This window comes from Mastomys coucha, unplaced genomic scaffold, assembly GCF_008632895.1.
Source record: "Mastomys coucha isolate ucsf_1 unplaced genomic scaffold, UCSF_Mcou_1 pScaffold23, whole genome shotgun sequence".
Taxonomy (NCBI): domain Eukaryota; kingdom Metazoa; phylum Chordata; class Mammalia; order Rodentia; family Muridae; genus Mastomys; species Mastomys coucha.
In genome coordinates, this window is record NW_022196906.1 from 81,116,353 (window position 1) to 81,127,014 (window position 10,662).

The following is a 10,662-nucleotide window of genomic DNA, read 5'->3' on the forward strand; positions in this document are numbered from 1 at the left end:
AGCAAGAATGCACAAGGATAGGCTTCTTACAAAACACCAGCAACACATAACTAAACCAATGGAAGACACCAAGTTTTATGATATGACATCAGGGTTACTTAGTGGCGGGAAGCACTTGGCTGAAGGTCACAGAGAAGGGAGCACAGGGAGACAGTCGGGCTGGGGAGGATGGGTTTGCTTTGAAAATGGTTTCAGAATGAGGTAACATTGAGATATCTAAGAAGAGCTGTTAATAAACAGATGAACATGGTGTCCTGGAGTTCAAAGAAATCTCAAATGCAGAAAGAAACCTGAAAGCTGAATGTCACAGTATGGAATATGACTTAAAAGGATAGGTACTAAAGCAAGAAGAAAAGACCTAAAGTTCTGTCATGTGCCAGTCAGAGAGAAGAGGGGAACAGCCAAGACAGTGGGAAGAGATCAGGAGGTCAGTGCCAGGGCCACAGCACAGAGTTCAGACCAGCATGAGCGGCAGGACTGTGTGCTGCAGGCATTAAGACAACCGGAAAAACATTCACAGCAATGAGACGGAAGCCATCTGGGTCTCAGGTTGCTAGAACTAAGTAACTCCCTCCCTACATCTGTCCTTTATCTAATGGTAAAATATGACCTAATGAAATAGGTTGCCTTATAAGGCTTTCATATAAGGCCTATGCTGAATGAGGGAGAACAGAGCGGGATGGAAAATCAGAGCTTGCAGAGAAAACCACAAGCAGCTTACACAAAGGTCTACAGCCAAAGTATGTGCCTGAAATATCAACTAGAATGCAGCAGACTATTCATATGCCAGCCTGGGGCTCATGTGATCTCAGCCAACAGGACACAGTGAGACCCTGACTCAAAAGCCAGAGCTACAGCACTCACTGGAGTGAGGTTTAGAGACTATGGCCAAGGCGTAGATGCATTTACGTCCTTAAACAACAAGCAGTTTGTTTTCATGGATTTCCTTCTTTATTAGGTCATAATAGCTAGAGATTTTATCAGATTTCTAGGAGCTCATGCATAATCCTGTACATTCTATGATGCTTTCTCAAATGTGAGAGGGAACCAGAATTATGGGTAAAATCATCCAAATTAAATCCTGTTTTTTAATAGAAAACTAATATCTATAGGACTTGAATAAAAAACTGTGAACTAATTTCAGATATCTTTCATATGTTTGTTAAGTGTCTATATATGATGCTTTCTATGTGCATAAACATGCATAGGTATATAATTTTATAAAATTCTAAAAAAAAATAAAATGTTGCTATTTATTTTAGCTTTTATTCATTATTTTATTACTAACAGAATTTATACCTAATGGGAGACATTATTTGTTTAATACAGGTGGTATTTAAAGCATAAATTTTCTCACTATCTATACTACAGCTTTCCAGAGATTATAATACTTTTAAAACAAAAAATTAGTTTTGAAAGTTACTGGAGTCCCAAAGTTGGGAAAATCTGTAAGTTTCTGATTTGAAAGAGGGTGTACTGTCTACAGGCTGTCATCCCTAACATGCAACCTTCTCAGCTCCATGCTTCCCTCCCTCTCATGATGCTTCGCCCCACACCCTTACCCTCAGGATCACAGTGATAATGTTTGAATCACCTACATCCTCAGCGCTTCGGCTTATTCATATTACAGTATGCTTTATAATAGTCACCCGGGGTGAACATTCAGGCTTTAACTTTTCTCCTCCTTCTCTGATGTATACGAAGGGGTATGAAGGGGGTCTTCAAACAACCTAGAGCTGCATGTCAAGCTTCTGCGTGTCCTACGTGTCACTGTGTGGCATGATTTTTCTAGACATCTTCCCTGTGCCCCTTCCTGCCTTTGCTTACATAGGTCATTGCATTTCTCTCTTGTCTGGTGGGAGAGTATCATGTTATTCTTGACCCACACACAGTACAATGTGATTACCTTGAATGTCATCGTTAAATGTGCAATACTTGTTTCGATACTTGTTCAGGAGACGAAATGCATTCAGATTGGCAAAATCTTCAAACTGAATAAGACAATTCATGCCATATCTATGAGGTAAAAACATGCATTTTAGACATAATGAAATAACATTTTAAGTAGACATTTACAACTAGCTCATAGAAAAGACACACCAATTTCTTTTTACAGTCCTGTCTAGATGCTTAGCATAAATGTTTAACACATTATCAGCAAGGGCTGACAGCATGCTTACCACAAAAAAGGGACTGGGTTGATACTATGGAATAATGCCAAATGACAAAAACTCAGACCAAAATATGATCCATATCCTCAAGGAATTTAAAACTCAGTAGAAACAAAATCTTCTGAGTTAAATGAAAGGTATGCACAATGTAATATAGAGGCTATGTATAAACAAAGGATTACAGTTATTCAGAAAACAGTGCTTCTAGCTACTCTTAGAAGCCAGCTGACACACTAATGAAGCTTTAATTGTCTATTACTTTGAAAGCTGAGATGCAAGGTTTATAAATCAAGGCAAAATAGAAGCAAAACAAATGAAAGGTAGAAAGAAAAAACCCCGTTGGGAAAATGTCAAGCTCACTAATGGGGTAGTACAGTGTGTGAGGCTTGATCCTTTTGACCTCTAACTCAGCTGGTCTACTCCATCTATGCAGGACAAAGGAGTCCTCTAAATATTTATGGGATAACTCTCTGGACTCCCTGATCCATTTGCTGTTTCTGACTCTAAATGCTCCCATACTCTACCAAGACAGCAGATAAATGCAGCTATAAGGCCTGGCCAGCATCACAGATTTCCTATGTATTTCCATGTTTGTGTGGACATTAACACGAGCCTAAAAGTCTTATTCTTAGTCATGCTATACTGTTAAAGAAGAATGTCTTACCCAAGGACACATAGAAACAGAGCAGTCTACAGCTCAGTTCTGGAGGCTTGGGTTCAAGGGCAAGGTGGCTGTGGATACTGTCTGGGAAGAACCATCTCCCAACAGGCAGCATCTCTTTGCTGTGCGCTTGCATGCCAGAGGCAGCAAGGTCATGCTTTCCCTTCAGCCTCTTTCATATGGGCACTAATCCCAATCATGATGGCTCACCCTCAAAAGGCCCCTCTTCTTCAGAGTTTCATATTGGGGTTGAGTTTTATACAAGCATCCAGATAAAACAGCTTCAACAACTTGATGCTTGCCTTGTCTACAAGTGTTCAATCCCTCAGCAGGCTTTTCACCTCATTAAAGAGAAAAATAGCTTCCCTTCCTTAGTCTAGTCTCTCTGGAACTTACTCCATCAGATTTATGTCTCTATATAGTAGCTTTAATGCCTCCTCAGTGGCTCACTCCTGTCTGCAAGAATTCTTAGAACTCAGTGATTTTAAAACCTCCTCACATGGGAACAAAACCAAAGCTACAACTTCTTTCATCCTCACAGTGTCAAAGTTGTTACTACAGAGTACTAAACTCTATCCTCGATTCTACTTCTTTCAGCCATGAGGACAGCTATAGACCCCACTCCCCAACATCACAATGGAGATGAAGTCTGTCATAGCTCTCTCCAGCTTCACCTTTCTACCACCATGACTAACAAAGATCTCTCTAAGTCCATTATTGCATTATATTTACTCATATATGATTATCATGTATTTGTTCTTAATAATCTACCACTTAAAATTACAATAACATTTCGTAGGTGAAATTGAGATTGAACCAACTTTTCCTCCCTCCCTTCCTCTATAGGGCTTTTGCTATATACAGAAGGGAAGGACTCAGCACTTTCTAAGACTGATTAACAGCAGGCAGGATACCAATGGGCTCCTCTTGATTCCTCCTGGGAGGATGTACTTCTTCATCCTTATACAGATAAACTCAAAAGCTCACACTAATCTGATGTGCTTGGTGAGCTGACCGCTACAGTGGCTATACTTCACCTGGACAGAGTCTTGGTCATCTATAGCCTTGTGAAGACCCTGCCCAAGGGACGTCACAAAGATCTGGCTGCTGCTCTTCAATGGCTGCTGTGGTAGGAGATCAGAAGGTTTTGTCTCATTTTCAATTACTAATGAAACTTGATATTGTTTTCTGTTTCTTTGGATCTTTCTATATCCTAATCATTTTGAATTCTTTTTGGAAAACAGTATGTTCTTTGATTCATTTTTGTGGTGGTGGTCTTTTCATTTATTATCTTAATAATAGGTCTTTATATTTTAAGGAGTACCTTCTATCATAGACTCTGCAAGTGGCTTTCCTAATCTTCTATACTGTGCCACTGATCCCTTAGATGGTGCTTGTCCTGGACAGCTTTAATTGTCAACCTGACACAGTCTAAGACCATTTGAGAGAAGACTCTCAGTTGAGGAACTGCTTGGGTTAGTGGCCTGTGAGCATGTCTGTGGGAGACCGTCTTGACTGTTAAGTGATGCAGGACAGTCCAGCTCACTGTGGGCAGCAGAAGCTCTAGGTAGTTGGTATGAACTGTATACAAAGGCTAGCTTGGTATAAGCTGCCCTGTGAGCCAGCAGCCAGCATCCTCAATGGTTCCTTTTATACTTCTCTGGATGTGAAATAAGTTCCTTGGTCAGAGATAATGCTGTGTGGAATAGCAAGTAGGCCTGTCTTGAATTCCTGCTTTGACTTCTCTCAATAACGGACTGTGACCTGGAACTGTGAGTCAAATAAACCCTTTCCTCTCCCAAGCTGATTTTGGTAAAGAGTTTTTTTGTTTTGTTTTGTTTTGTCACAGCAACAGAAACGAAACTAGAATAGTGTTTCTGTTGACTTTACCACAGAAATTTCAGGGTTTTAATAAGATTACTTAAAGTTTTTACATATGGACTGATATTTGGATAATATGCCTATGATAGCCTTTGCATGTGCATTAATTTATAATCCAAACTTTCTTCTAACAGCATCATGGAATCATATAGTTTTAATGATGAAAGTATCTATTTTCTACATTATTTGCCCAGCTATATTAGCACCATTTATTTAGTACTCCATCATCATACACCATGTGACACAGAGAAGAGTCAGCTCTTGTTTTTCTATCTTGCTATACTACTGCTAATAACAGTAAATGTGTTTTGCCATTTCGTAAGACATAGGCATACGATAACTTTTCACAACAATACTACGGACTACCACCTTGATTTTCATCTTATAGCTATGAAGAGACACACAGGATAAGGCGTAACCATGACAACTGGATAATAGTGATTAGTCTGCTATTATGTGTCTCCATTAAAAAATGTATCCTTGCTTTCACCAATACTGCTCTCAAATAACTTTAATACTGAATATGACTGGTTCCACCTTTGTTCTTTGTATACTTTGGTTGCCATAAGGCTCTGGGCCACAGGCTATGGAGTCAGGCCTCCCACTCTGAAATCTTGGCATCTATGCAGATGAAGATACTATGTATCTTCAACTTTTCTGTGCCCCTGGTTTCCCTTCAAGAAATGAGAATGTTGTCCACATCTCTCAGGTTTCTTATGTGTGTTGTCTGAAATAATAAGTATGTTTAGTGCAATGACTAACAATATGTACTCTATATTCAAGAGTTTCAAAAATATTTAATGGTAGCAAAAGAATCTATTAAATGTGAGATGATGTCCTCAAAGACTAAGAGAAGATACCTGCTATCCTATACAGTGCTGTTTGAAAACTCCTCTTCAGGAATGAGGCTAGAACAAGACAGTTTAGATGTAGCTACTAAAGGAGCTTCGAAGGTTGTGCTTCACAGAGAAAATAATCCAAATAATAAAAGCTCTTTACCACTTAATAAGCAGTGAAATACATATAAATACAAGCGAATTTTGTCAGATGACATAGTACTTTCAGCCTGACAGAGTGAAGCTGACTGATTAGATCTTCAAAAGCAGATTTTAGAGCAGCAGCTGTTTGGTGCTGTAGCATCTATGGAGGACAGAGAGAAGGAAAGGGCTGAAAGGAAACTGGGAGAGTGGAGAAAAATCATGAACAATACAACTGTGCTTACATACTGATGGTACCATTTTTCATATTCCAAGGAAGCTTTCCATAAACTTACAAAAATGTCATAAAGAACTGAAAAGAAGCATTTCCATAATTACAAATTGTCACTTTTGAAAATGTCAGCAGAGAAGTAAACTTTGTGGTAGCAACTAAATGTCCCAAACACAGATATCCGGGCAGCAACTACCCGATGGTTGTGATGGCTACTTTCCAACTTTCTTGTTTCTAAGGAGCCTTCAGAAACCAAAAACTGCATGTCATTGGACAATGCCCTCATATAGCTTCCTCCTGGTGTGTCATACTCTGGGGGAATAACAGCGGCAGATGCTCTGTTATTATGTTCAGAAGAAGCAGTCTGTGGTCTGTGAGGAGGCATCAGAGCCTTCTCGACTGTGTTCCGGGATCTACTACTTACTCAGTCTGGTGGTTTGGGGCTTGTTACAGTTTCTCTGTGGTTGAAATGGAGTCCCTCCAGTGTGGTTTGCCTTCGTGTTCAGGACATGGTGTAGTGAAGCATAAATCTACAGGCTTTCCACAGTGCAGTCTGGGAAGAGCCCTAGGTAGTAAATGGATACACGGGCACCTTATCATTTTCATACGCCTGTTTTAGACTCATCCTCAGGAAGATGCCACACACTCATTTTAACTCTGTGACATTTCCTACCTGGTAGTTAGCTCCGATCACTCCTTGGGATTTAAAAAGAGGCTTTCGAAATTCATCTTGCAATATGTGTATCTTACACCATGTAATAAACAGAAAGTCTTGGAAGGGATACGTTGTTCTAGCTTCAAGCTGCTAGTTTCTAAGAAATCAGACGCAATAGAATGCTTAGGAATTAGCCAGTTTACCTCTTCATAACTGTGAAAAGAATCTACTATTTTAGAACAAAAATTTGGCATAAAATAGCAGGTATTTGAAAAGCTAACAAAAATACCCCCAAACTGGCATGTAAAAATCCTGGAGCTTGTGTTCTCTGTGGTGTGTTAAGTCTGGAAACCACCTTACTTCAGTGACTAATCGCTGTGGCCAGCACTGACTAAGCACCAGATGGTATGGTCCACATTTCAGAGGGATTATCTAATTTAATTCTCTCAGCAATTCAGCTAGGAAGGCACTGTCATTACATTTTACAGATGAAGAAACTAGAGTTCCTTTCTACTGAAGACCAAGCAGTTAGTGAGCACATACTGCTCAGTGGGTAAGATACGGGCTCCCAGCAGGCCACGGGAACTCATGTGCTAGGCAAGCACTCTGACACTGAGCTACGTCCAAAACTTTATCATGAAACCAGCAAGATGGCACTTGTATGCATTCAACATACCAGGCACCTCACAACTAGGCATATATGGACAAATATTGATGAAAACAGTAGTCTTTCTTTGATCTTAAAACACTGAGGGTTCATGTAACTGACTTGATCATGCATGCTCCTTCTGAAAGACAAGGCAAAATCATGCTGTAGGATGTGCTATGTGTACGGCACTACACAGTGTCTAAGAGCTACAGTACTTCAGATTGGATTAATTTCTTGGGGGGGGTATATTCCAAATGACTCAGTTTGATAACATATTGAAAAAGATACTTTACAAATTTAGCAGCAAACAGAAATATACATTTTGGCCTTAAAATGTTGACTTGGAAATAGACTTATTAGATAGACAAAGCATATGAGCAAAACAAACCTTAAAAGAGGTTTAGATTAAAAGCAATGGGGTTGAGAATTATAGCTCAGTGTAGAGAAGCTAAATACTTCCTTGGGTAACATGCACAGGTACTGGGTTTAAGCCACAGCACCATAAAAATCCAAATTCAGTCAAAATCAATACCACAGAGAGTCCAGTAAAAGCTTTAAGGAAAATAGCCATTGAGCAAAGGAGACTTAAGTGTGGCGCTGGGGAAGACTCAAGTTAGCAGTGAACAAAGACTAAATTGAGGGGGGGGCAGAGTCTGTACTAGGGGATGCTAATAATATCACTTTGAAGAAGTTCAGAAGATGAACGGTGCTTGTTAGATTTCAGATTTCAACAGGTCTCGAGGCATGGCTCAGCAACGAAAGGCACTTGCCACCAAGCCTGATGACCTGAATTCAATCCCAGAACCTGGCAGGAAAAGGACCCATAGTTGCAAGTTATCCTTGACCTGCATATATATACTGTGCCATAAGTACACCCTTCCCAACACAGAAAAAGTAAGTAAATAAAATGTAATAAAGTTCAGTTTCAGATTATGAGTAGTCTTGAATGCTAGCATGGGTGATCTGCGTTCTGTCAGGCTGTGCACCCTTTGCATTCCATGCACCCTAGTATGTGAGAACAGAGTCCTGTTCACTTCTTACACACCCATCAGGAAATGCCTCTAGTTGCAGCTCTCTGAATTATCACAGGTAGATAGTCCTGCCACTATCTTACCATTCCTTCAACAATATTATACTGTTACTTCTTGATGCTTCCGTGTGTGCAGGGCAATATAAAGATTACATTGTAAGTATCCACTGTGTTCTTCCTGCATCTACTCTCAATCATTCAGTGTATCTCCTCTTAAGGATTCAGTAGCCGAATACAATGAAATGTTTTCCTTCCTCACTGAGAACATGTTACACTAAATCTTAATCAACTTTCTTAAAAGTGGGCCCTTTTTATAGTAAGAACTTACCTATTTCCTGTTATTCCCCCAATGAAACCTTGCCTTTCTTCTTTTCCTTAACTGTCAAGTGTCCTCTAAGCAGCTACTGCATGCTCCTTTTCCCCACTTAGAGCACATAGTGACAGATAATTTCAATGTGACATATGTGAGTGTCACCTCTGTAGAAATGCAGGGCACAAAGGTGCAGAGTAGGACAAGGGCATGAAAAAGGCTCTCAAAGGGCTGCTGAAGCCTGAGCCAGGGGAGAGTTCTAAGAGAAAGGAAAATTCTGGAGGCAGAGAAAACATGTTTAATGCTAGAATTAACTAAATCTATGGCACATTCTAGAAAGTGAAGTAAGTTAACGATGACTAAAAGCATACAATCTGGAAGGAAACAAAGCAATAATTAAGAACAGAAGGTAAATAGGACTGGACCATGCTGTGCCTTTAATCTGTGTTAAAGATGTTCATACTTGACCCCCAAGGGAGTGAATGAAGTATCAATATACTGTGATCAATTAGCACCAACACTACGGCACTGTAAGCAGGTTATGGGCATACTGAAGAATGGTTAAGAGTAGACGCAGAGGGTTTCCTCAGGAAGTGGATGCTGGATCCTAACTCTCCATCTGGAAATGAGAATACAGACAGAGAGAAACAGATGGGTCTGAGAAATGTTCAGAAGACAAAACAGACAATAGTAGGTGAAGAGGAAGTAGATGATATATGGGAGCAAAATAAACTGTCATGCACAGTTAGAATACATGAGTTCAGAGTTGTTTCAGTGCTAGACCAGCCAGATGAAGATAAAGCTCATGATCTAGAGGAATATGTTATCATTGATCTAGAGATGAAAATGTTAGAACAAGCAAGGCCAAGAGTTATTTATCACTTGAATCTTATTATCACCCAGAGCTTGTGTGGTACATCCATGCACTCAAAATACCCATAATACATAGGTAAATAAAATAAACCTATTTTTTAAAAAGAGAATAGGATAAAAAGATGTGCCTCATTCTTTTGAAATGCTATTTTATATCCCCAAACAGTATAGCATCACTTTTAAGTTCTCTATATGTGGGTAATTTGCACAGAGAAGATGGATATTGAATGACATCCAATTTTTATGGTGCTATTAATAATAACTTAAGATGAGCAGTTGAGATGTCTTTCTGTGGTGTTTTCCTTAATCCTGAGTCTTAGATGTACCCAAGGGACTGCATGAAGCCCTCGCTCTGTGTTATAATATTACATACCGCAATGCGCGACAACTTCTGTAGTCCAGTCGCCTGTTCATATTAACTTAAACTATTGCCAGCTTTCATTCTATAAACAGTACTGCTGTGAAATGTCTGCTCATGTCTTCTTAAGGATGAGTTTCCCTCGGCACCAAAGTGCTGCGCTAGTAACCTCACTGTATTCCTACAGTGATTCATGGATGTGTCCTCCTAAAAGCACTGTGTCAAATTGGCTTTTGCATCCTCAGCATCTGTGTTGACTGCGTCTGCTTTTCTGGAAATCTGCAGGATATAATTGGCATCTGGTATCTGTGACTGGCACTAAGATGCTGGGCAGCCTCAAAATACCCTTCATCACCAAGAGCTTACCACGGAGTATATTAGACCCTTATCTCCCGCTGTAAGGCATTTTCCTGTATTTGTTTTGTTTCTGAGATGTGGTGTCATGTGTCTTAGGCTGATCACAAACTCATTACATAGCTAGAAGGACCCTGCATTGATCCTCCTGCCTACATTTCTCATGTCACAATGCATGTAAGATCCATGGCCGCATCCCAGCCCAGCCACCTTCCTGAGGAACCTTCAGACAGTTGCTAGGCCCAGCACTGGGAATGGAGCCAGCAGTCATTCCTACTCAGCATGGGACTCATCTAAGGAAACTCTCTTTGGTCAAGAAATCCCTACTGTGCTGTCTGAAATCTGCCACATACATATATCACTGTTTAAGGCCCTCCCTGGCCAGTTTTCTCCTCCAAATGTTCAATGCTAGCTGAAGTCAACCCACACTTGATCTTTCACAGCAGTTTCCATCAATGTCTGTCTGTCTGTCTGTCTGTCTGTCTTTCTCTTTCTCTTTTGGTTTCTTTTT

At 40.1% G+C, this 10,662-nt stretch overlaps 1 protein-coding gene across 1 annotated transcript in view; it reads right to left on the reverse strand.

The window, feature by feature from the left end:
* Window positions 1–10,662, reverse strand: part of Me1 (malic enzyme 1) — a 123,238-nt gene that overhangs the window by 36,568 nt on the left and 76,008 nt on the right. The window contains exon 7 of the mRNA XM_031343007.1: window positions 1,907–2,016. Coding sequence (XP_031198867.1) covers window positions 1,907–2,016 — 110 coding nt within the window. The remainder of the gene's footprint in view (window positions 1–1,906; window positions 2,017–10,662) is intronic.